This window comes from Dipodomys spectabilis, unplaced genomic scaffold (assembly GCF_019054845.1).
Source record: "Dipodomys spectabilis isolate Male_0828 unplaced genomic scaffold, ASM1905484v1 ptg000201l, whole genome shotgun sequence".
NCBI lineage: Eukaryota > Metazoa > Chordata > Mammalia > Rodentia > Heteromyidae > Dipodomys > Dipodomys spectabilis.
In genome coordinates, this window is record NW_024870878.1 from 2,404,905 (window position 1) to 2,432,091 (window position 27,187).

Consider the following 27,187-nt stretch of genomic DNA (forward strand, 5'->3'; position numbering starts at 1 on the left):
CAAAGGGGTTAGCTGGAAGAAAATGAGTTCAACAGAGGGCTGTGGAAGTTAACTTAGTAGAATTCAAGAGAATATACTAATATTTTTAGAGGATAGAGAAATAGAGAATGTTTTTTCAAACTCTCTTACATATGTAATAATTATTATTAAAAGCAGTAATTGTAAGTTAATAGTATTATGTGTCAGACACTGTTCTAAGTATTTTTTTGCATTTTATTTTATTAATTTTTTTATTGTGAGAATACCATACAGAGGAGTTACAATTACACGGGCAAGATAACGAGTACATTTCTTTTTTTTTTTTTTTTTTTGGGTCCAGTCGTGGGCCTGGCCGCTGTCCCTCAGCTCTTCGGCTCAAGGCTAGCGCTCTACCACTTGAGCCACAGCACCACTTCTGGCTTTTTTCTTTTTGCTTATGTGGTGCTGAGGAATTGAACCCAGGGCCTCATGCATGCAAGGCAAGTGCTCTACCACTGAGCCACCTTCCCAGCCCATGAGTACATTTCTTATCAAGCATTGTTGCCTCCTCTTTGTTTTGTTCTAAGTATTTTTATATGTGATTTTTCTTTTATTTGGTCAGTAATGGAGCTTGAACTCAGGGCCTAGGCACTGTTCCTGAGCTTTTTTTATACACAAGGCTGGTGCTCTACTACTTTTCTTTTTTTTTTGGTAGTTGTGCTCTTCAGCTCAAGGCAAGCGTTCTACCGCTTGAGCCACAGCACCACTTCCGATTTTCTAGTGGTTTATTGGAGATAAGAGTCTCACAGACTTTCCTGCCCAGGCTAGCTTTGAACCGTGATCCTCAGATCTCAGCCTCCTAAGTAGCTATGATTACAGGCATGAGCCACCAGCGCCCGGCTTAGTGATCTACTACTTTGAGCCACAGTACCATTTCGAGTTTTCTCATGGACTTTCCTGTCTAGGCTGGCTATTAACAGTGACCCTCAGATCTCAGCCTCCTGTCAGCTTCGATTACAGGCATGAGTCATTGGCACCCAGCTACTGTTCATATTTTATATATTAAATGACTTTTTACATAACCTTTAGAGATAGGTTCACATGGAATCTTTATTTTAGCAGTGAGGAAAATGAAGAGAAAGAGACTTAAATTATCCCCAAACAGGAGTAGTAAGTCCAGTACTAAATTGAGCCAAAAAGAGACAATGATTCCAGTAAATAAAAATAGTTCTTATAGAAGTAAGGTTTGCTTAGTTTCACAAAGTGGGAAAGGTATCAAAGAAAAAAGCAACTGCCATCATATAGTTATGGAAAGTCACAAAAAGGAAAACAAGGGGGGCTGGGAAGGTGGCTCAGTGGTAGAGAGTTTGCCTTGCATGCATAAGGCCCTGGGTTTGATTCCTTAGCACCACATAAGCAAAAAGAAAAAAGCCGGAAGTAGTGCTGTGGCTCAAGTGATAGAGCACTAGCCTTGAGCTGAAGAGCTGAAGGACAGCGTCCAGGCCCAGAGTTCAGACCCCACGACTGGACCCAAAAAAAAAAGGAAAACAAGGTTTCCTTTTGGTTTATGTCTTGTAATTTGAGCTACTCAGGAGTTTGAGATCTGAGGATTGTAACACAAAGCCATGCCGAGTAAAATAGTCCAAGAGACTCCATATCCAATTAGCCAGCATAAAAGCTGGACTGGAGGTGCTAGAGCTTCACCTGTGGGCAGGCAGGAAAGCCTACTGGCCCTGAGTTCAAACCACAGTAAGGCGGTGGGGGGGAGAAAAAATGAGCACTGGAGATTCAAATTAAAATGGAAGAAAAACAGTCTAAGAAAAAGTTATCTACTATGAGGTAGATGAACTGCAAAAAAAAAAAAAAAGAAACATGGAAAAAAGAATGAATACACATTTACATACATGTAAATGCTAGTTAAGAAATGAAAACAAAACAAAGAAAACCTACTGTGGTATTTTAAATAAAACAATCATATAAGCCTTATATATGGTTGAGGTTGGTAGAGACAGGGAGAATGAAAGAGTGACAAGATACATCATACTCATGTTAAACTGAAACTTCTTTAAACAACTAAAGATTTTTTTAAAAATGTAAAGAATATTTAATAGCAGTCTATAAAACATTAGAAAACTATGAAGTTATTTTTGATATATGTAGTATTTAATAAGGATATTAAAATTTTATAGGCAGGAGCTTTATTAAGTATCTCCTAAATAATGAGGGTGCCCCTTTAATAAAAATCTTTTTTGATACCTAATCATTTTCAACAACACAGGAATTTTACTCTTTATAAGGCTAGAAACTTAAAAGGATCACCATGGAGAAGGACACAGACTTTGTATTTTATTGGCTTTTATACAGCTACTGTTTTTAATGAAAGTGATTTAAATCACTCCCCTACAATATTTTACTGTGAAAATTTTGAGTCACAGAAATCTAAAGAAATTCATAGTTAAATGCCTAGATAGCTGTATTTATGCTCTATCATTACCATTTTATGATGTGCTTTCATTTTTTTTCACTTATCTATCCAATCCATCTATTAAAGAATTGGTTTTGGGGGGTCAATATTGAGGTCTGGAATTTAGGAACTAGTGAGTGTTAAGCCACTTATGAAACCTGAAAGCATTAGCTAAATGCAGTTCTTTACACGTGTGTGAGGTGTGTGTGTGTGGGGGGGGGTAATGTGTGTGTAATTCCCATTATTTCTTAGAAGGGAAATCTAAGGATATGTAATAGACACGACAAACACATGTGACTCTTTGCACACAACTTCAGTGTTCCTGTAGGATAAACATTACTCATGTATTTCCTTATTCAGGATGACTGAATAAGTCATGATTGAGTTTATTTATGACTGGTTATAAATAAACTTTATGACTAGTTGTGATTTAGTTGTGGTCTACCAAGCAGACAAAAGCTAACTCTGAAGACAGACTTGAGTTGGAAACCTGGGGCTAGCACGAGCTGTGACATTCAAGGCTTAGTCATTTAATCTAGATTCAAGTGTCCTTACTTGCAAAAATGAGATACTAGTAGCAACACCAAATAATGAGATTTACCTGAGATAATGTACAAAATAACTTGTATAGCTGGTACAGAAAGGGCACAAAAATATTAACAATTGTCACTTTAGTCCATACAGTGTACAATAATTCCTTTCTACAGTATGGTTATCCCTGCATGCCCTTGCAACTGTTTGTAACATTCTTCTTCATTACCTTATCTTTCTAATAATCTTGGATAGTCTGTGATTGAAGACAGAATGAAGAGTAAGGGCCCAAAGCACATATACCCTTTATCATTCTACTCCATTCTGAAGGAAATAGGTATTTGTTGTTGTTACTAAAAGCAGTAATGGTCTGAACATAGAGTATACAATATGAGTACAACTTTTACTTTTCACAACTGGTTGATATGAGGCCAATGAACTCTGTCCTCTGCCTTACAACCCTCTTGAGCCATTTCAACATAGCACCAAAACCACATAGCAATTTCTATCAAATGTGGTTCAATTAAATGTGAAATGCTATCTTTACCTGATCACATGATCAAATGCCTTTCTATCATAGAGAGCATATGTATGCTAGTTGTGTCATGTGGCATAAAACTAGATGGATTCATAAAAACTCTACCAGCAACATGCCTCTTTAAAAACAATTTCCAATAAAAGCAGTAGATCTACTTTTGTGTTTTATTTAAGAATATGACATCTGCAAAACAAGCTTAAAATCTATGTCTCTGGTAATTTTTGAGGATTAAATTTAGCACCTTCTCTTTGCCAAAGGAATCAGAATCTAAATGTAAAACTTAGTGCTGCTGTGCTAAGTAACATACCTTATACATAACTCATCTTTCTTCACTTAAAAGTATGAAGCTAGCAAACTATAAATTGTTAGTATAATAAGTATTTTAAATGACTTCTGAACATAGTACTGATTATACATCCTTTGTATAATATTCTAGGGATGAAAATAAATATAAGGAAATCTCCAACTCCACTCATGCAGTAATATTGGTATCGTAATTTAAAAATGATTTATGTACATGACAGAAAGCAAGTAAGCATATTAATTATATTTCATAGCAAGATTTTCACTTGAGACAAGAGACAAATATAGAATCAAAGAAGAAAAAGTCTGCTATGCCAAACTGAAGACATCACTATAAATTCATGATCAATCAAAAACCACTTCCTAGTTGTCTCCTCTTAGAAATATCCCTGAGGGGCTGGGAAGTTGGCTCAGTGGTAGAGCGCTTGCCTTGCACGCATGAGGCCCTGGGTTCGATTCCTCAGAACCACATAAGCAAAAAGAAAAAAGCCGGAAGTGCGCTGTGGCTCAAGTGGTAGAGTGTTAGCCTTGAGTTGAAGAGCTGAGGGACAGTGCCCAGGCCCAGAGTTCAGGCCCCACGACCGGACCACCCCCCCCAAAAAAGAAATATCCCTGAGAATTATCTCCAACTAACCAGCAAAAAAGCCAAAAGTGGAAGTGCGGCTCAAGTGATGAAGGCCAGCTTCATGGGGGGGGGGGGGGGCACCCCCCCACTGTGTCCATGCGCATGCATGCATACACACAGAATCAAAAAACCAAAACAAACAAAAAAGCCATTGAGGGTGACTAGTTCCCAACTCTTTACTTTGAAGCTTGACAAAGTGATTAACTCAAGTATTGAATGAAGGAATTCCCTATAGAGACTCTCCAAAACTGACAAAATCACATCTTTGTCCAAGGTCTGGTAGTCACCACTTATCCAAGTGGTTATATTTAGCACTATCAGTAGCAATCTGACATTATTTATCTCCCATATGATGCAATAAATATGAGGTACAGAACATCACCTGTTAAGTATTCCTGAGTTTTAAGGTTACAGAGCCTTTGGAAATTCAATGGGAAATAAAGAAATGAAAAGAACATTACGAAGGCAAGGGCAAAATCAGCATGTGGGTATATTCTTTAAGACTACAGGTTTGGTCAATCAGGTACCAGAAAAAGTCAGATGTACTGGGTAACAAAAGGAACTACTGTAATCACCGAAGGCAAAGCACGTGTTTTCATTGACTACACCCTGAGGGGATGGTTCAAAGACATTTTGGAACAGAGGAAATTTGAATGTTAATTTTCATAAGTACTGTAATTGATACTGGAATTGCCTCGATATATCTTTAGTAAATATATGCTGGAATATTTAGGAGACACCAAAGGTAGTGGCCCACACCTGTAATTCTAGCATTTGGAAGGCAGAGATAGGTGAGCACGACATAAAAAACAAGAACAAACAAATCCCTAAAGAGCTGTCAACAAACTAGCAAAGAGTTCAATAACACGGGGCTATTCTTTATTAATTTTCTCTTATTTCTGTAAGACGGACCATTTTCTTAGCATAAAAGAATTGCACCACTGAGAAATACAGCATAAAAAGTACAACTACACTGGAATTAAATATGGATTCAAATTTCACTCTAGTTGCATAGCTGAAGACAAGTTATTTAACATCCACAAACTTTGTCTCATCCATTAAGTAGTAATATCCACGTCATTAGGTTGTTGTGAGAATTTAAGATTGCATGAGTAAACTGCCTAGCAATGTTGCACAAAATAAGTAAACCTGTTTTTCGTAGCACAAAATAAGTAAACCTGTTTTTCGTAGTTTATGTATGTAGCCGAGTTATTTACACATTCCCTAAGGGAAAAATATTCCTAATTTAGAGGTCAAAGTGAAATAAAAGGAGAAAATGAACACACATACATTTAAATCAAAGAATTACAATTAAAACAGTAGTTAAGTGAAAATCATGAAGATGCTTAGCTATCCAAACTCTTTCATATATAGCATACAGTGTAGTTTGCCACTGGTATTAGCTTGTCTCCAAATAAAGCACTTAAGAAATAAGCAGAAGTTAGAGCATTTTCCCAATCTTAATAGTCGGTTAGTATGCTAAAAAAGCAAATTTTTAAGCTTTTTATCTTCTTTACATTCTAAGAAAGTCCAGGATCATTGGGCTTTATACTCAATATTCAAACACATGTAATTCCTTTCTTCAGGTCTAACCTGCTTGTCATTTCATCCTCTTTTCAGATGAGGCCGGCAATAAAACGACGAGATGCAGAGCAATCCTCAGGTAGGAAAAATAGATGTGTTTACAATTTAACAAAAAATAATAAATTACAAAAAAAAAAAAAAGAAGTGCCATCTTTTTTTCTTTGCACTACAAGAGAGGAAAACAAGCAGCGCGAGGAGGGAGGGAATAAACACCTCCGGCTCGCGGAAACACCAGGTGGGTGACACCTCCGCTAGCTTAGGGTTTTGGAACGGGCATTATAGACGTGCAAATGAAGCACCCCTGGGAGATCCGGGAGATTGCGCCCCACGGCGCGGGGGGGGGGCGGGGAACCACAAGGCTAGTTACTCACGGAAGGATTAGAAGCCACCGTGGGGACCCCGTGGGGGGGGTGAGCTCTCGAGGCTTTTCCTCGCCCGCCAGCGCCCAGGTGGGCGACGCGTGGTGCCAGTCCCCAGGCGGGCGCGCCCCGAGCGCACGGGCGGCGTGCCGGGGCGGGCGACCCTCCCCTCCCCGTTACCTGCGGGCGGCGGGGCCGGGGCCCGGAGGCCTGCTGCTGCTCCTTCTCCTCCCCGCCAGGCTGCGGCGGCGGCGGCGGCGGCCCGGGGGGAGGGGGCGGAGCGCGCGCCGGGCTCCCTCTCCTCCCCCGGGAGGCTCAGGGACCCTATCTCGGGCCGCCGCGCCTAGGCCCGGGAGCCGCCGGCGGCTGGGGCATGGCGGCACAGCCCGCCGGCGTGCCCGTGAGCGGGGAAAGGTGCGAGGCGCGGGGAGGAGGGCGCCTCCGGTGTCCGGAGGGCCCTGAGGGGAGGAGCGAGCGGGGCCCGGGGAGCCGCGCGCAGGCGGCCGTTGGGGGCGGTTGGCCGAGGGCAGGCGGCCGTTTCGGGAGCGCGGCGACGGCTCGCGTTTCTCCCGGCGGGGCGGGGTGGGAAGAAGGGGAAGGGGAGTGAGGGAAAGGGGAGGGGAGGCTGGGAGGGAGCCGCCGCCGCCGCGCGCGCGTGCGGGCCGGCGCCGCCGCCGTTGCCGCTCGGCTCACTCCAGCCTGTTTGGGGGGCACTTTGTTTGTGTCCCACAATGCTCTGCGCGGACTGCCGGGCTCGGTGGAAGAGGAGGGGAAGTGGGCGGGGCGGCGCGTGCTCAGGGGCGGGGCCCGAGGAGAGCGGGAAGAGGGGGGCGGCGGAGGAGGAAACTAGGCTATTTTGCGCAAGCGTAGAGCCGCTCTCCGGGTCCTGGGTGCTCCGCGGTGGCGACTCGGCGGGTCTGGCTGGAAGTGCAGCCCGCCCGCCCAGCAAACCTCGCGGGCCTTGACTGCGTCCGGCCTGTGTGCACACGTGCAGGTGGGCAGGCCATCGTCTCAGCCGGCTCCTCGCTTACATCAAGGGGAGCTGTGCTTCCACGGGTGTGTTTTCTTTCTTTGAACTACAGACGAAAGAAACTCGGCTTTCTCGTGTGGTTTCCGCAGCCGTGCTCGGAACTGCCACGCTCCACTCTCAGAGAGTCAGTCTGTGAACACTTTTCACCTGTGGAAACCGAGGCCCGCCCAGGGGGCTGATAAGCCGGCCTGGTGCCTGCTGCCCCGGCGGGCTCCAGCCACCCCTTCCCCGCCAGGTGTCTCAGATTCCACACCATCTTGGCTCCCTAGCATCCTTGTAGCGCTCTAAGATTGTTCTAGCATTTTCCAGGTTGATCTTCCAGTGCGTGCAATTGCGAGATGACTAGAAAAATAAGACTCCCAAGTCCCTCTGGTCTCGCGACGCAGGCAACCTGGGGACAGGGGCACCAAGCTCCCTCCCCTCCCCCTCCCCCTTTCCGGTTTGAGGTTGTAGCTCTAAGTACAGGCCTTCCAGGGAGTGGTGTGCAGGTCACCCCAGACTGACCCAGAGGGGAGTTATTGATCACCTACAAAGTTAACCATGTAAAATGTTAAAACAGAAACATCAAACTCCCAACCCTTAGGTTTGGGTCAGTGTATCTTCCCAACTGAGACCCTGGAACTTGGCGAAAGGAGTGGGGGTGGGGTCAGGGAGAGAAGCCATCTGTCAGTACTCCCCAAGCAGGTGGTGGACCAGGCCAGCTAGATGCTCCTTGGGGGTCAGTACGTTCTGGACGCTCAGCATTTTCATACTTTGTTTTCTCACACAAGGTAGATTGAAGTCGGCTGAGACTGTAGATTACATTTGTCTACCCAAACACTTGGCGACATCTCCCATTTATCTTCTTCCAGAGAAACAAGAAGCCAAACGTCCCAAGCCCTAATTCTTTGTGCGAACACGCACCTGTGCCTGTACTGGGGCTTGAACTCAAGATGGGGGGGGGTTCCCTCTTAGCTTTTTCTGCTCAAGGCTAGCACTCTAGCACTTAGGCCCCAGCCCCACTTCCCACTTTTTGGTGGTTTAATTGGAGCTAAGAGTCTCTTCGACTTGTCTACTCAGGTTGGCTTCGAAACTTGATCCTGAGATCGCAGCCTCCCTAGTAGCTATGATTACAGTTATAAGCTACTAGCACTGGGTTTCTAATTCTAACCAATTAAATTTACTTTAGAAATAAAGTCAATAAAACCGGTTTCTATTTGTGTAGTCTTCGCAGTTTCTAGAACATTTTCTAGCATGCATTGTATTTAATTCTCATCCTTGCAGCAACCTAATCCATAAGATTTTAGGATTCCCACCACCATTTTCATTCTTCTCATCTCAAAGATGAACACAAGCAAAAAGTTGCAAATTAGGCCTAGTTTTTGAAGGAGAAGGTGAAAGGAGAATGTTTACCCCCAAGAAACTTGACAGCTGCCAAGCAAGGCTCAGGAAGATGTGCCTGAGCTCCAGGCCCTAGTAAGGTTTGGGGTGTGGGTGAAAATGTACAAGGTAAGCAACTGGAGAAGAATCTGGTAGGAATAAAGTAGCCAAATGAATCCATCCTAGTTATCCTAGGGCATTTAATAGGACCGTCAATATAAGACCATTAGGCATGTCTTTACTAATTGTGTCTCGGGGGACTGTGGTGGCAGCTGCAGTTTATTATGAGACAGGCAGAGCTGACACACAAAACTGCTTTCCTTATTTGTTTGTCTCCTCTCCCTTTTCTCATCCCTCCATATCATTATAGGACATAGATCTCTTATCACATCTAGGCTGGGAAAATAGCTCAAAAATGTTTATTTGTTCATCTCATCCCTACTCTTAAGTATGAAGAACTCATTAACCAACAAATGGCTATTGGGTCCTTATGCATTATGCTAGATGCTTAGAGAGAGTGTGAGAAAAAATATATAAGGAAGATTAACTATTGCAGGAATTCTCTTCTCTGTTTTGGCTTTGGGCAGGGACAGTTTCTGTAGCTTCTGCAACCTCCCACGTGTTTTCTTTCTGAGCTAGCAGAGACTTGCCTTCAGGTTGCTGCAATATATGCACCTTTCTTTGACACTAGGCTAAATAATACTGCTGGGAGGATTTTTTTGAAATCAGAACCCTGTACACAGGTGAAACAAACTAGACAGATGAGGAAACTTTAATTATTAACCTGGAGCAGATGATTCTAAGGAATTCAAACTCCAGGCAGATTCCAAAGGGTTTGTTTTACCATGAGCTGTTTAGGGGACCAAATTCTGGCACTTCCTCATGGTCATTTGGGACTGAGTGAGAACTTATTTAGTTCAAAACATAATCCAAGAGGAGGAATGCTTTCATCAGGAAAATCTCCAGCCTGACTTGAATCATTCCCATGAGGAGAGCCCATTATTGCACAAGTCAACCTTGCTTCTTTATTAGATCATTTCAACAATATAAACAAAGATTATTCCCACTCTTTTACATTGAAACTTGCTCCTCTTCCAGTGTTCCTATTTCACTCATTTCTCAGTTGGGCAGGTCAGCTTTGCTACTCACTGCTCTACTGAATTTCAGTCCCATTAACCAGTCCTGGTGAATCTGTCATCCTGAGGGGTCACCATCCTAGAATACGATGAGATAGATTGTGTCTAGAGAATTAAAGTACCACTCATCTTGTTCCTAAATAAACTCTCTTCTCTTTATTCTCTACACAGTAGACAGAATTGTAGTGCATAGCAATCATATGACCCAACAATGGCTTCCTGTTCTCAAGCTAAAGTCCTAAACCCTTAGCATGCCTTTCTCTGCACCCTGGGATCTGGGCCCTTCCAAGTTTTCAGCTTCTGTCACTGTCTTCTTCAAGGAAATGTCAGTTACAGAGTTAGGTTTTTTTCACATGTAAAATACCACGCTCTTTCTCACATTGCTTACATTATAATCTTTTCCTTGGCTAATTTCCTCTCCATCCTCAGATCTCTTACATCTAATATGCCCATATGATTTTGTATTTAAGGCACATTATTTTATAGTGCATAATGTATAATGTATATACTATATATGAGGTTCATTTATATAATATGCATGTGGCAGTTTATTGAGCTATATAACTGAACTATCATCCAATTCACCCTTTTGAAGTGTATAATTGCCAGGTTTATTTTTAAACTTTCCCGTTACAGAAATAAGTCCATACCCATTAGCAACCACTAACCTATCTCTCTTCTGTCTGTGCAGATTTGGGGAGGAGGGTTGGTTGTGGGGCTTGAACTCTAGGCCTAGGCGCTATCCCTGTGCTCTTCAGCTCAAGGCCAGTGCTCTACCACTTGAGTTACAGCACCACTTCTGGTTTTCTGGTGGTTAATAGGAGATAAGAGTCTCATGGACTTTCCTGCCTGAGCTGGCTTTGAACTGTGATCCTCAGATCTCAGCCTCCTGAATAGCGAGGCTTACAGGTATGAGCCACCCAGCTTGCCCATGCAGATTTTAGTTTGTTAAGGAATTATACTATGCATAGTTGGCATATCTGTTAAGTTCTCTCTATTTTTCTCCTCTTGCCCCCAATATATGTAAGGGACTAGGTTGATGGTCCTATGTGTTTGCTAGTGTTTAGAGTGATGGATTGTATCTTTGTGGTCTAGTTAACACGTTCTTTGTTCTCTGCATTTTTCTATAAAGTGAGTGTAGGATCTAGGCTAGGGGCATAGCTCAAGAGATAGACCAATTACTGCAAACAAGCAGTAGAACCTCTCAAAACAAAAACAACAAAGCCGGGTGCTGGTGGCTCTCGCCTGTAATCCTACTTAGGAGGCTGAGAGCTGAGGATCACGGTTCAAAGCTAGCCCAGGCAGGAAAGTGCGTGAGACTCCTATTTCCAATTAACCATCAAAAAACCAGAAGTGGTGCTGTGGCTCAAGCTATAGAGCACTGGCCTTGAGCTGAAGAGCACAGGGACAGTGCTTAGGCCCAGAGTTCAAGCCCCACGACCGACAAAAACAAAAACACAAAACAAAAAACAAAGTAAAGAAATGAACAGATTTAAAGAAAATGACTTTCATTTTAATTTTGGCTTCTCTTTGTGATATCAGCTACTATTGATGGTAGGAGTTTTAAATGGTCATGGATTTCTGCAATGTTTCCATAAAAGGAAATTGTGCTTTTCCTCCATTTGATTGCTTAGTGGAATGGTATATAGGAAGTGCTTAATTCTTACCACCGAAGATTTTTTTTTTTTTTTTGGTCCGGTCGTGGGGCCTGAACTCTGGGCCTGGGCGCTGTCCCTCAGCTCTTCAGCTCAAGGCTAGTGCTCTACCACTTGAGCCACAGCACCACTTCCAGCTTTTTTTTTTTCTTTTTGCTTATGTGGTGCTGAGGAATCGAACCCAGGGCCTCAGGCATGCAAGGCAAGCGCTCTACCACTGAGCCACCTTCCCAGCCCCCGAAGATTTTTTTTAAAACTCGACACTTTTCATTTCCAGATGCTGCTACCCAGATACAAAAGTTCTTAACCTGACCTTTATGACCTTGATTCTTTGATATTCTTCTCATCTTTGCATGGTCCTGCATGACCTAATCCCTGTCTATTTCTCTAGCCTTATTTCAGGCCACTGTATTTAACTGTTTTCATTTTCTAAATTACCCAGATCTTTTTCATCTCAGAATATTTGCATGTAAGCCCTCTACTCAGAAATCTTTTCCCAACTTTCCCTTCCTTTTCTTCTTATTTTCTCTTATCATTTCCCTTAACTCATACTTATCTTTTAATCACACTTCCTAAAGAAGATTATATCCTCTCATATCACTCTACTTATAATTCATAGAACTTGTTATAGTTCATATTTATATTTATACTTATTTGTGTGATTACTCATTGGCTGGTTCTTTCTCAGTAAACTACACATACACACACACACACACACACACACACACACACACACACACACACACACACTTTTTCCTCTTCCTGGGGCTTGAACTTAGGGCCGAGGCACTGTCCCTGTGCTTCTTTTGCTCAAAGATAGGACTCTATCACTTGAGCCACAGTGCCACTTCAGCCTTTTTCTGTTTATGTGGTATTGAGGAATGGAACCTGGGCACGCTAGGCAAGCACTCTACTACTAAGCCACATTCCCAGCCTATAATTTCTAAGAACACAAAGATCACCTATGGTGGATTCTTTTCCCCTAAGCTCAAGTTAATACCTGGAATATAGTATTCCAAGTATGTGCACACTGAATTAAGGCCAGATTTGGTGAAAGTGAAATACTTTGTCTCATTAATAAATAATAAAGATAGCACCCTGTTTAGTAGGTATAAAGATGTGAAGGTATGAGTTCAAACCCTAGTGCTAGGAGAGAGAGAAAAAAAAAGAGAGAGAAGAAACAGGTAGCTAACATTCATTGAGGAAAAGTACTGTTCTACTATTCATTATAATCATACAAAGTGATTTTTATGATTATCTCTGTTTTATGAATAAGGAAACTGAAGAGAGATGAACACATTTGCCATAGATGATATAGTAGTAAATATTAGAGCCAGGATTCAGACATAAGAAATTGGGCGTTAAAAACCTTAAATATCAGGTTAAAAATCCTAATAATCCCCATATACTTCAATCCACAGGAAAAGTAAGATGTACAGAATAGCCTAATGGAATATTCCTGCCTCATCTCCCAAAGTACCTGGAACTACATGCATATGCTATTATGCCTGACCACATGCATATTTCTTTCTCTATATTTAATTTCATAAATTTCCTTGTCTAACACAGCGTTCTTTCTGCAAAGCGAACAACAGATACCATGCATTCTTGATGGGAAACAATGAAAAGACATTATTAGCATATTCATCTGATTTCCTCAATCTGTTGATTGGGTTTGAATGTGGTTGTACATATTTTTGCAGCCTACAGGCTAATAAACAATTTAATAAACTTTGAAACAGTGCAATCACATTTTCTTCTTTTGCAGAGATTCTGAAGTCAGCTCATGTTATATGAGTATTAACTCAGCGCAATGGTAGCCTGTAAGACTCATGGAAAGCCATCTCAAGGGCCACAGGAAAGAAAGAACTAGCTTGAATTGCAGTTTATTATACAGTTATGACATAGTGAGAAGTAGCAGGAGAAAAGGGAGGTACCTTTACACACTTTGGTGGGGTATAAACAAAATATCAGAATACAGGTTATGCAAAGTTTATATTACTGCATTTTCCCCCACTTTATGTCAGGGTTTCTCGCTCATGGTCTGACTAGGAAGATCAAAGTTGATATTTGAACAAGGAAGTCCAACACATTAAAGGTTCACAAAACCAACATTGACACTTGTATATTGGAATCACATGGGGCAAATATGCCTGGCCAATAGCTCTATCTTGTCAGTCATCCTGATGAGTAGCTCTGGGTGTTGTCTGTACTTTTGGGCACAGGATAAGTGGAGTCAGAATGGCATCAAATATGCGGAGCTGACTTAAGACCTTGTAAATTAAACTGTCTCATGTATATTTACTGCATTATGAATTATGCTACATCCTCGTTCAGCTTGCTTGTCATTCAACCTCTTGAGCTGTACCTCCTTCTTCTCTATGTAGGTCAGAACATTTATGCTTCATGATTTTTTTTTTTTTTTGATCGGTCATGGGGCTTGAACTCTGGGCTTGGGCGCTATCCCTCAGCTCTTCAGCTCAAGGCAAGTGCTCTACCGCTTGAGCCACAGTGCCACTTTTGGTTTTCTAGTCATTTATTGGAGATAAGAGTCTCACAGACTTTCCTTGCCTGGGCTGGCTTTGAACCGTGATCCTCAGATCTCAGACTCCTGAGTAGCTAGGATTACAGGCATGAGCCACCGGCGCCCAGCTGCTTCAAGATTTTTATATCTCTTCAATATGCTTCAAATGCTATTTGCTACTCAGTTTCTTTTAGCTTCCTTATTTTTATTTTATTTTCTACTCCTTACATAGAAAATTCTGATATAATGCAACAAATAACATGTCACAAAATAATCATTAATAGTAAAACTATCTTTAAAGATCTCTTAAATCACCATAAAAACATAACATGTTGTACTTTCTGAACCATGTTGGAGGCTGACAGGCTGTCTTTCAATAAGTCCAAACACAATTAGGTTTTTCCTCTTGTGTTAGAATAGATTGGTCATTGCAATTATTATTTTCTGTTTATGCCAGTACTGGGGCTTAAACTTGGCCTCATATTTTTACTTGACTTTTTTGCCTAAGGCCAGTGCCCTACCACCTGAGCCATGGCTCTACTCCTGCCTTTTTGCTGGTTAATTTATTAGAGATAAAAGTTTTACAGATTTGTCTTCCTCTGCTGACTTCAAACCGAGGTCCTCAGATCTCCTCCTGAGGTAGGTAGGATTACAGACATGAGCTATTAGTGCCTGGCTTGCTCACTGTTTTTGTATGTGCTGCAGTCATGGCTTGAACTCAGGGCCTTGGGGCTTGAACTCTAGTTTAGCTTGCTTGCTTATGGCTGCTGGTATTCAACTACTTGAGCCATACCTCCAACCTGAGTTTTGCTGGCTAAGTGGAAATGGAGTCTGGTGGGCTATTCTGCCCATGCTAGCTTCAAACTGTCATCCTCTGATATCAGTCTCCCGTGTAGCTAGGATTAGCTATAAGCCTCTAGTACATGGCTAATGTATTTTTTTTCTCTTTTGGAGTATGGGGTTTGAACTCAAGACCTCTCACTTGCTCAGCTTGCTTGCTCTGTGGCACTCTGCCACTTGAGCCATGCCTCTAGCCTTTTTTGCTATACTGAGTTTTGAACTAGGGGCCTTGAGCTTGCTAGGCTGTGACAATACCATGAGCTACTCCTCTAGCCCTTAATATTCACTCTTCTATTGAGCAACAGAAGTTATTGGCTTGTACTAGAAACTCTAGCCCTGGGCTAACATTGCTAGGTGCCCACACCATGAGAGGCACTTGGAAATGGAGACCGGCTAAGGGGATAATGTTCATTTTTTTTTGCATCTTCTGCCTACTCTGGGCAGATGATAAGATGGATGAGACGATTCTTTTGCTTTCCTTTCTCAAGCCTACCTGAACTCATATGAATAAAACACATGTATGCTGTACTTTTTCTAAGAAATAGCATATATAAAATAGTGAAAGAGAAATAGGATATATATCTTTCATGGTGCTGAGGGTTGAACTTAGGATGTTGCACATGTGAGACAGATACATATAGCCCTCATAGTTATGCTTAAAAAACGAACAACTATATCAAAAATCCTTGGCCAGACAGCAGTGGCTCATGCTTGTAATCTAGCTACTCAGGAGGCTGACATCTGAGGACTGCAGTTCAAAGCCATCCCAAGCAAGGAAGTCCATGAGACTCATCTCTAAGCACCAAAAAGCTAGAAGCTAGGAGCTGTGGCTCAATTGGTAGAGTGCCAGCTTAAAGTGAGCTAAGCAAGAGTGTGAAGCTCTTGAGTTCAAGCACACACACACACACACACAAACAGACACAAAAAACTTTAGAACAAAAAGAGAAATCAATATTCAGTGACCATTGGTCTAGATTTTTATATCATACCTTGCTGAAGTAGGATGATAGTATCAGGACCAGAAAATTGTATGAGTATCTGTATGGTAATATTTTAAAGAGTGAAATGGGTTCTGTATGGCTGCCCCAGGTTTCTTCTAGGAGAATCTTCCTTGGAACCTGTTACTCTCAAGGTCTTCATTAAAACAGGAGCACTTTTGCCTCCTGAGAGCAGGGTCAGACCTGTAGTACATAGCTTTGCCACAATGCTGTTCATTTGTAAGAGCAGTGGGAAAGCAGCACCTGAAAGTTCCCAAGCCTCATAGAGGGTCTTGTTGAGATTGAAAAACATCTGTTGGTGAAGCATCGATCCAAAGATTTCCAGAGCCAAATCACAGCCACATGTTACCTGTCAGGTAAATATTATTCTGTATACTTTTCAGGTGGGAAATGGAGGCATAAAGAAATTAAATAGCTCGCCCATGATGACTTCAGCTCTGTTTACTCCAAAGTCCATGCTTACAGTATACACTATACTTGTCATGGGTATAGTATACAAGAGATAGTGTTTTGTTAGATCAAATCTTGAGTGTTTGAAAGATGGGTAAGGCGGAACAAAAGGGATCTGAAATGATAGGTTGTAGGGAGTAGGGTGTTTGATGATCTACTACAGTGTATCCTAGGTATATAGACAGATATACAGATAGTTCTACTCCATAGGTTTTGGGGAGGATATGGTAAAAAAAAAAAAAATTGGAAAATTAATGAAGTAGCAATGCAGAAAGAGTGATAATTTTGGATTTTTTGTGGTTCTGCAGATTGAACCCAGGGCTTTGCACATTATAGGCAAGCACGCTGTCCTTAGCTATACTAGCTTAGCTACATATGTGTACATATGTAATTTTGAGATATTCAGCCATATACATATATATGTGTATGCATGTATACATATGTGTATATAGATATGTAATTATATAATTATTAATATAATTGCCATGAACAATTATGTTAATATAATGTTACCCGTTATAGCAATGATATATAACTTACATTAATTAAATGTTATTAGATACTAGTATAACTAGTTGATCATTAAATATAAAATAATTATATAACAAATACATAATTTTGAGACAAGGTTTTAAGCCTGGCTTTGAACTTGCAATATTCCTCTTCAGTCAGAGTAACTGGGATTCTCACTACCATGCATGGTTTGGGATGGGCAATGTTAACATCATGGCACAGTAAGCTAGTGAGGATCCCTGTCATCCCTCTCCACTTGAAGGACATAGAAATGATGCTGTTGGGGGCCAAAAGTGAAAAGGGAACTAAAACCTGGATCTGTAAACCTCCTGCATCAAACAGGAATGTCAAAGCAGATTGTATACCAGAGGCTTGGTGCTGGCCTTCTAATAATTGTGTAGGGACAGATTAAATAGTTTTTAAGATAGAAGGAAAGAAGTTGAGGCTGAGATCTCTAAATCAAATTGGGGATCCTGAAGAGCCCCCCTTTAGTGGAAAAGGGAGTGAGGAAATCTTCAGAGAAATTAAGAAGAAATGTATATCTTCTCTGTTCATATTTATTAAATCTAAACCATGTACTTATAAAAGCAAAGAGGAAATGTTAGTATAAAAGCTGATCCCAAACAATGAGATCCTTTTTGTGTCTGAAAGTCTGCAGTCCAAACTACATATGAGCTACTTTTCAAAGATTTATCAAACAGTCTAAATAGAATTCTAAAACCTTCATTTTAACAGAACATTCCTAAAAAGATTATAAAATAAATAGTTTGAAAAATGACCTGAGATAAAGTCAGGGCTGTGCATGGTGGCACACTTGTGATCCTAGGTATTGGGCTGAAGTAGAAGGATGGTAAGTTTAACTCTTGTCTGGGCAACTCAATTAGACTTTGTCTCAAAACAAATAAAAATAAATAAATAAGATAAAAGGAGGAGAGGGAGAGAAAAAAGAAGGGAGAGCAACACAATATTTTGTAAAGGTAGACCAGGAAGATTTTGAAAAGGATACATATAGAATAGTATTTTCAGGCACGAAACACATCTTTAGTGAAGCTAAAACTGAACAGCTGTATTTAACATAGATTAATATAATTCAATGGGTGGTTAGAGAATGAGAACATAGCTACACTATAACTATCCATTGGAATATGCAAGCAGAAGAGAGAGAAAACAAGAAGGAAAATTGAAATTGGTATCCAAAGCAAACCATTAGTAATTTCTAGGATAAGGGCTGAGCATTTCCCAGGAATTATAAACAGCTTAATTGTTCAAACTGAAGAAAGCTGACTTATGAGCCAAAGAAATAAGAGGGCATGGCTTAGTGGTAGAGTGCCTACCAACAAATGTGAGGCCCTGGGTTTAAATTCCAGTACCACCAAAGTGCTGATGGTAAAAGTACATTGTGTATTTGTAAGAAAATGGAAAGACTTGGAAAAAATCATATTAAGTGAAGTAAGCCAGATCCAAAGAAACATAGATCCCATGGTTTCCCTTATTTGCAATAATTAGTATATGTCTAGAATAGTCTTAGCAGATGAGCAGAATAGCTCAACAGCTGTGTACATATGACTATATGAGGGTGCTAAATGAAATGAACCTCAAGAAATGGACACAAGAGGTTTTTCTTTGTTGTTGTTGTTTTTAATGTACTATGTGATTTTTTTTTTGTCTCTTTTGTATGTTCTTCCCTCTATGGTATATCCCCTGTTGTTACTATATTTGATTTTGATACCCTGGTATTGTATATATGTTTATTTGAATTAGGGAAGGGAAGGGGGACGACAGAATGTGAGACAAAGGACAAGGGGGAACCAACGCAACAGCGACATACACAAGACAGTACGTTGGAAATGATCTGTACAACTTGGAGGGGGGCTAAGGGGGAAGGAATGCAGGAGAAAATTGAGGGAAGGGTAACAAGGTTGACAAGAAATATACTCATTACCTTATTTGTGTAATTGAAACCCCTTCGTACATCACTTTGACAATAAAAACATACATTGTGTGAAATGTCATAATAAAACCTATTGTTTTATACAACTAATATATTTAGTAAACATTTAAAAACTGCTGATGTAGCCAGGCGCCAGTGGCTCACACCTGTAATCCTAGCTACTCAGGAGGCTGAGATCTGAGGATAGCGGTTCAAAGCCAGCCTGGGCAGAATAAACCACCAGAAAACCACAAGTGGCACTATAGCTCAAGTGGTAGAGCACTCGCCTTGAGCTGAAGAATTGAGGGACAGCATTCAGGCCCAGAGTTCAAGCCCCACGACCGACAAAAAAACAAATAATAAACAAAAAAAAACAACCCCCCCCCCCCCCAAAAAAAAAACTGCTGATGTTAGGATTGGGAAGGTGGCTCAGTGGTAGAGTGCTTGCCTCACATGCATGAGGCCCTGGGTTTGCTTCCTCAGCACCACATAAATAGAAAAGCCAGGTGGTAGAGCACTAGCCTTGAGCTGAAGAGCTGATGGATAGTGCCCAGAGTTCAAGCTTCACGACCAACCAAAAAAAAAAAGTTAAAATTGCTAATGTGCTAGTTACTGATAATATTGTGAATAACAAATTGTCTTTCACCTTTCACTTGGACATGAATCTTCTACCAATATCCATGGAACTATAACAGATTATCCTGTTCTCAAGTAGAATAAAATCACATTTTTCACTGTTCTTTTTTTTTGTCAGTTATGGGGCTTGAACTCTTGGCCTGGGTGCTGTCCCTGAGTTCTACAGCTCAAGGCGAGTACTCTACCACTTGAGCCACAGCAGCACTTCTGCTTCTCTGGTGGTTAATTGGAGATAAGAGTCTCATGGGCTTTCCTGCCTGGGCAGGCTTTGAGCCGAGATCCTCAGGTGTCAGCCTCCTGGATAGCTAAGATTACAGGCGTGAGCCACCAGCACTGGGCTTCTTCGGTGTTCTTGAGAGGTACTTTGTCATCTCTAATTTTTATTTTTTCCTCTAAACCTGACAACACATCTAGAAATAGTCTTTTTGTAAAATCCATCTTAGTGAATTCTGCTTCCAACTGGGTTCCTGCCTGAGCTATCCAGATAATTTGAAGCCTCAAGGGACGTATAATGGTTAATTACATGTGTCAACTTAACTTGGCTGTGATGCTGAGTTATTTGATCAAGCAACAGCCTATATGTTTCTGTAAAGATTTTTTTGTAGTTAACCTTGGCTATTTTCTTATTTTATTTTATTATAAAGGTGATGCATAGAGGGGTTACACTTACATAAGTCAGGTAATGAGTACATTTCATTTTGAACAGTGTCAGCCCCTTCCTCATTCTCTTCCAGTTTTCTCCTTCTATCTCCCCTCACTTCCCAAATTGTATTGTTCATTTCCAACATTGTCTAGTATGTATCACTGATGAATTGGTTCATTCTTTGTCTCACTATTTCTGTGCTTTCCCTTCCCCTACCCAAATCAGATAAACACGTACAAGGCAAAGGGTACAGAAATAAAAACTAGCAATGAAAGATAATAAATTAAAGAAAAAAGAAAAGAAAAAAAAAGAACCACAGAAATACAGTAAAAAACCTCTTGTTCCCATTTCTTGGAGTTCATTTAGATAAGCATCAAAGATATTTTTTAGATGTGGTTAACATTTATAATTTCATTTTTACATAAGCTAATTAAACCAGATTATCTTCATAATGTGTGTGGGCTTCACACAATTAGTTGAAGGCTTTAAGAGAAAAAATAGGCTTCCCAAGGAAGAAATTCTTTCTAAAGACTGAAACATAGAAATCCTGCCTTAGTTCCCTGCCTGCTGGCAATCCCTACAGATTTCAGATTTGACAGCCTCCACAATTATATGAGCTCATTCCTTAACCTAAATCTCTGTGCGTACATATGTATCTTGCTGGTTCTCTTTTCCTTGGAGAACCCTGACTAATAAGATAGACTGTTACAGAATTTAGAGGGGAGCACAATGTTTCCATTTCTTGGAGTTCATTTTGATAAGCATCATTCTCTATGGTCATATACAATACTCCAAATATTGAATGACAGTAGGAAACAGCAATAAGATTAAAAGTACAGGGCTGGGAAGGTGGTTCAGTGGTATAGTGCTTGCCTTGCAGGCATGAGGCCCTGAGTTCGATTCCTCAGCACCACATAAGCAGAAAAACCTGGAAGTGGTGCAGTGGCTTAAGTGGTAGAGCGCTAGCCTTGAGCTCAAGAGCTGAGGGATACCACCCAGGCCCAGAGTTCAGGCCCACAACCGACAAAAAAAAAAAAAAAAAAAAAAATTACAATGTCCTATGGGTTACTTTATATACTCTGAGAAAGGGGCCTCATTAGGCAATTTCATAGCTGTGCAAATATCAGAATATACTTTCATAAACTAAAATAGTTACAACATTGCTGAGGGACCACCATTGTATATGGTGACTTAACCATCATACAGCATATGTCTGCATTTCCACACAATAGTAGAATTTCCAGAGTTGCACCTCTAGACAACACATACATAGATAGAACACATAGGAGCTGGACTCAGCCTCTATATTAAGCCTTGACTTGGTTTTATGGGCCATCTACCAGGAAGCCTTCTTCTGTTTCCCAAGGGGTGTGTGTGTGTGTGTGTGTGTGTGTGTGTGTGTGTGTGTGTGTGTGTGTGTGTGTGTGTGTGTGTGTGTGTGTGTGTGTGTGTGTGTGTGTGTGTGTGTGTGTGTGTGTGTGTGTATTTGTAATGAGTACATTTGTTTTTGAACAGTGTTACCACTCTCCCTCATTTTCTCCCACTTTACCCTCCCAACCTTCATCTCTCCCAAGTTGTAAAGTTCATTTCCAACATAGTATCTAGTGGGTGTCACTGTTGAATTGGTTCACCCATTTCCTATCATTTCTGATTCCCCTTCCCTTCCCCAAAGCAGGTAAATTTATATACAAGATAAAGGGTACAGAAATGAAAAAAAAAAAAAAAAAAAACAGTGACAACAAGGGATAAACAAAAGGAAAAAAAGAAATATCTGCAAACAGTACAATAAAAAAATACATCTTGTTTCCATTTCTTGGAGTTCATTTTGATAAGCATCATTCTCTATGGTCATATGCATATTCTAGTTATTGCCAATGAGAAAAACCATGTAGCCTGTTTCTTTGGGTCTGGCTATTTCACTTAATATAATTTTTGCAAGTCTTTCCATTTCCTTACGAATAGGGGCAATGGCATTCTTTCTGATGGAAGCATATTATTCTATTACACACACACACACATACACACACACACACACATTTCTTTATCCATTCATCTATGGAGGGGCATCTGGGTTGATTCCATATCTTAGCTATGGTAAATAATGCTGCAATAAACACAGCGGTGCTGGTGGCTTTAGTGTAGGTTGGTTTGTGGTCATTTGGGTAAGTGCCCATGAGTAGGATTGCTGGGTCATAGGGAAACTCTATGTTTAGTCTTTTGAGAAACTTCCATACTGCTTTCCAGAGTGGTTGAACAAGTTTACATTCCTACCAACTGTAGTAGTGTTCCCTTTCGGCCACATCACACCAGCATCTTTTGTTATTTGTTTTCTTGATAATGGTCATTCTAACTGGGGTAAGGTGGAATCTCAATGTGGTTTTGATTTGCATTTCTTTTATGGATAGAGATGCTGAACATCTCTTCATGTGCCTATTGGCCATTCTTATTTCTTCTTTGGAGGAGTCTCTCTTCAAGCCATAGCCCACTTATTGTGGGCATGTTATTGAAGTAGGCCCTGAGAGGAGACTGGAGCTAGTATAGCTTCTTTCCAGGCTTTGCCTTTGTTTTAGGGATTTTAGGGAAAAAAAACCTCTAAACAAGGTTAACTCGACCTTGGCTCCAACAAACCCAGTTCTTGGAATGGAAAGAATGCTTCTAGGTCCCCCTCCCCTTAACAACTTAACCCACCTTCGTTGTTCTGTTAAGGACTGACCCATTAAACAGATAGGTTGTAATCTGGCTCGCTGTAATCTGGCTCATACTGGCAATATCACGAGTTTACCGTAAACTCCGCCTTTTTCATGTGCTTATGTTAAACTCTACTAAACTCCTTTGGTATGCTCTGCCTTACCGTTGAATTCGTGAGTCATTTAAACCAAAAGTGATAGGCTGGTTTAAACAGCCATTATGTGACAAAGTGTAACCTCATTGGCCACCCGCGTGTGGTCTAGTATGACTGTGCAATCTTTTGGGTGTATGACAATCTCATTGGTCACCTGCGTGACCAGGCTTGACCTTGTGAATTTTGCCTTTAAAAACCTAAGTACGTGGGCCACTGGGGGGTGGCAGTATCAGCTCCCGAGCCTGTGCTGTGGCCCTGGCCAGTCAGTGTAGGAACCTTCTAAATAAAGTTGCTTCTTTATTAACAACTTTGTTGGGGTGGGCTCTGTCACTCCGGACGACTAGGTGGGCTTGCCTGCCTGAGTAGAGGGTCTTCCTACTACAGTTATTTCTTTGAGGATTTCTTTTGGGGGGTTAATTTTTTGAATTCAAGTATATTTAAATATGAGTCTCTTATCTGATGTATGGCTGATAAAGATCTTCTCCCATTCTGTGGGTTTTCTATTTATCTTGCTAGCTTTATCTTCCAAAATTCTTTAATCTCATACCCATTATCACTTTTACAGCCTGGAACATACTCTTATATTTCAAGTCTTCAGTAACCTCTTCTAAAATGCATGATTTTTTTCCTTTTCTAGCACTTAACATTCCCTACTAGTTTTATGTTGGCAAGTCTGCCTTCTAACTGGTCTGTGAAGAACTATGCATTTTTTGTTTCACTAGTGTATGCACATAGGACAAGATGTGTCATATAGAATGTGTTCCTGTATGTGTTTTTGCATGAATGGAGAATGGATGAATTAATAAATGTCAATGACCAATGTTGTTATCATGACCATGTCACATCAATGAATGATGAAACAGAATTTATACTCAGGGTTTTCTTGCTGTGAAGTCCAGTCTTCTTTAATATATTATGTGATCTAATGTCATAGAAATTCTGACCGTACAGTCCAACAGCTATGAAGAATGTTACTAGAGGGAAAGGATAGATAAGGAGAAATAGATGATAAATGCCCATTTTATAAAAATAACAGCACAGCAACAATTGCTTTTTGTTTTGTTTGCTAATTACTCTTTATTGGTTGTTGAAAAGATTTCTAAAAATTTTAAAAGATTATCTCAAATACAAAGAAATTTAGAATTTATTTTTAGTGCTGGTTCTGGGGCTTGAACTCAGGGTCTGGGTGGTGTCTCTGAGTATTGTTGCTCAAGGTAGTGCTCTACCTCTGGAGCCACAACTCTATTTCCGGCTTTTTTGGTGGTTAATTGGAGATAAGAGTCTCACATACTTTCTGTCCTGGGCTGGCTTTGTACCTCCATCTTCAGATCTAAGCTCCTGAGTAGCTAAGATTACAGGCATGAGCTACCAGTATAGGTTGAGATTTAGAATTTTTTCTCTCTCTGTCTCTCATATATATATAATATAAAATTATATACATATGGTCTCTTTTTGCTTTAAAATGAAAACCAGCTTGGAAGGTTTCCAGATTTATCTTTAGTCACTTTATTCTCAAAAGATTTATTATATGCAAAGATGAGTGGGCATCTTCCCATATGGTTTGATTTTGATGTTATATAGAGGAGCTGTTCCATCCTTTAAATTACTTTGATGTGAAAAGAGTATCCTTATTATAACCTAACATTTAGACTTTTTGTCTACCCGTTTCCTTTTGACACCACCTCAACCTTTTCAATTATGTGCTTTCTGATGCTTATTTTGTTGAACTTTAACTTTGTCTTTCTAAGGAATTAGACTATTTAATTTCTCTCTTGAATCTTGAATCTACCATACTTCACTCAATACATATAACTGCATATCACTCAATGTATTTACTTATAAGTAAATTTCCTCCCTGGCTGTCTGAAGATCTGCTGCCATCATAAGTGACACTGTAAGTATCCAGACCAGGAGGTTCTTGACCAACTGACTACTTCAGAGGAAGCAGATGGTCATTCATGTCCTTCACCCTGGAAAGGCAACAGTACCTAAGACAGAAATTCGGGAAAACCTTGCCAAAATGTATAAGACTACACCTGATATCATCTTTGTATTTGGGTACAGAACCCATTTTGTTGGTGGCAAGATAACTGGCTTTGGCATAATTTATGATTCCGTGGATTATGCAAAGAAAAATGAGCCCAAACACAGACTTGCAAGACATGGCCTGTATGAAAAGAAAAAGACTTTGAGGAAACAGTGAAAGGAACATAAAAACAGAACGAAGAAAGTCAGAGGCCCTGCAAAGGCCAATGTTGGAGCTGGCAAGAAGCCAAAGGAATAAAGATCCTGCAATGATTTGACCTGCGGTGATGACAAACTTTTCACGAAGGGATTAATGAACTGTAAAAACCTTACAAAAAGTACGGTATATAGGTAAGTATCACTCTAATGCATGATTAAAATTCCATTGTGATTATATGCCACATATTCTGGACCCATTTGACCTTTGAGGGGCATTTGGGTGGATTGCACACATTAATTCATGCCCTTCATCAATTCTCATTTACATGGTTTGAGAGTTGAGCTTCTCTTCTGACCAGTCTCATCATGTACTCAGGGAGGCATATTTTAAAGATATGGTTGACTCCTGTTTTGTGCTCTTATGCAGTGGGTTCTCCTTGTCTTCAGGATAAAGTACAAATTCCCTTATCATATAGGGTATTAATTTTATGAACCTTGTCTATCTCTCTAATACCCATGTTACTCTTTTTTTTTGTCCTGAGGCCTGAACTCTGGGCCTGGGCGCTGTCCCTCAGCTCTTCAGCTCAAGGCTAGCGCTCTACCACTTGAGCCACAGCGCCACTTCTGGCTTTTTTTTCTGTTTGCTTATGTGGTGCTGAGGAATTGAATCCAGGGCCTCATGCATGCAAGGCAAGCTTTCTACCACTGAGCCACCTTCCCAGCCCCCTAGATTTTTTTTGTAAGCTAAATTCTCCCATCTATGTGCTTCCCAATATAATTCCGACCATACAATCTTGTCTGCTAATTTTGTTTCTATGCCTTTCTGAGAAGATTTTAAGGTGCTCTTACAAGACCTTATTTTATAAGACCTTTTATAATTTAGGTTGCTCTGAAAGTCAAAGCCCTATAAAAGAGCTGATATTTTGTTAGTAGTAAAACATTTTTAGTTGAATAAAGGAAAAATTAAATGATACCTAAGGGGTAGTTTGAGAGGGCTATGAAATAGTATTTTAGCTTCAACCTAGTTAATTTTTTTTATTGTGGTAAAATATATTTAATGGCAAACAGTCTGAAGCTGTTCATAGCATGTTTCCATTTCCTTCTTTCCTTCTTTTCTCCCATTTTTCCTACTTTCTTCTTTCCTTTGTTCTTCCCTTCTTTTTTTCTTCCCATCTACATCCCTCTCCCCTCCCCAGAATACTTGGGATTGAATCCAGGGCATAATGCTTGCTAGATAAGCATTTATTTCCTTTTGTGTGATTTTATGTAACATCTTACAATCTAATTTTAATTGGTATGAACTTATAAGAACTCCTGTAGAACTCTATCTTCCCTTCTCACTTACATTGTCGATGTCATAAATTGCATCTTTATTTATTTTGTGCGTGTACTAGTTTCCTGCACTGGCTTTTGTAACAAAATAACACAAGTTAGGTGGCATAAACATGAGAAATTTGTGATCTCACAGGTTGGAGACTCAAAGTCCAAGATCAAGAAGAGTTGTTTCCTTCTGAGCCCATTTGAATCTGTTCCATGACTTCCTGGCAATCTTTTTTTTTTTTTTTTTTTTGGCTTGTAAAGATGATACCGTGATAACTACTTCACCCTGATCCTTTTTCTTCATACAGCAATCTCCTTGTGTGTTTTTCTCTAAAGTTCCCCTGTTTATTAGGACCCTAGTCATAATGGATTAGGGATACTTTATCCCATTGTGATCTCATCTTAACTAATTGTACCTTCTGTGATTTTTTTTTTTGTCCAATAAAACCACATTTTGAGGTACTAAAGGTTAAGACTATATCATATGAGTTTTAGGAAGACACAATTCAATCTCAAACAAAACTCAATAATATAGCCTTGCAATAACTTTAATGTAGTTGTCTTTTAAATTGTTTACTATAGATATTACTTTTTTCTAGTGCTAGAAATAATCAAATTTAGTGTGTTGTACATGCCAATAAGTGTTCTACCACTGAGTTATCCCTCCCCAGCAGAGATCTTTACTTTTTCATATAGCTTTAGTTTTTGTGTAATATCTGATTTTACCTGGCATTTATTTTTATTTGATATTTCTTGTAGGGAAGG

General features: G+C 40.3%; 2 protein-coding genes across 5 annotated transcripts in view; one reads left to right on the forward strand and one right to left on the reverse strand.

The window, feature by feature from the left end:
* The window catches only part of Zbtb44 (zinc finger and BTB domain containing 44), a 47,043-nt gene extending 40,101 nt beyond the window's left edge, over positions 1-6,942 (reverse strand). For 2 of the 4 annotated variants that reach the window (XM_042696177.1, XM_042696176.1), the window contains exon 1: positions 6,543-6,942. The gene's annotated coding sequence lies outside the window, so the exon portion shown is untranslated. The remainder of the gene's footprint in view (positions 1-6,542) is intronic. The other 2 variants (XM_042696175.1, XM_042696178.1) reach the window with 1 other exon arrangement.
* Positions 6,943-24,843: 17,901 nt separating this feature from the next.
* On the forward strand, positions 24,844-25,274 carry LOC122122021 (40S ribosomal protein S24-like). Its single transcript, XM_042696190.1, has one exon. The coding sequence runs from the start codon at positions 24,867-24,869 to the stop codon at positions 25,119-25,121; it is 255 nt and encodes an 84-aa protein (XP_042552124.1). The 5' UTR covers positions 24,844-24,866; the 3' UTR covers positions 25,122-25,274.
* The last annotated feature ends 1,913 nt before the right edge of the window (positions 25,275-27,187 follow it).

Excerpts from the sequence above, each read along its gene's own strand:
- LOC122122021 (XM_042696190.1), top strand. The coding sequence starts at position 24,867 with ATGGTCATTCATGTCCTTCACCCTGGAAAGGCAACAGTACCTAAGACA.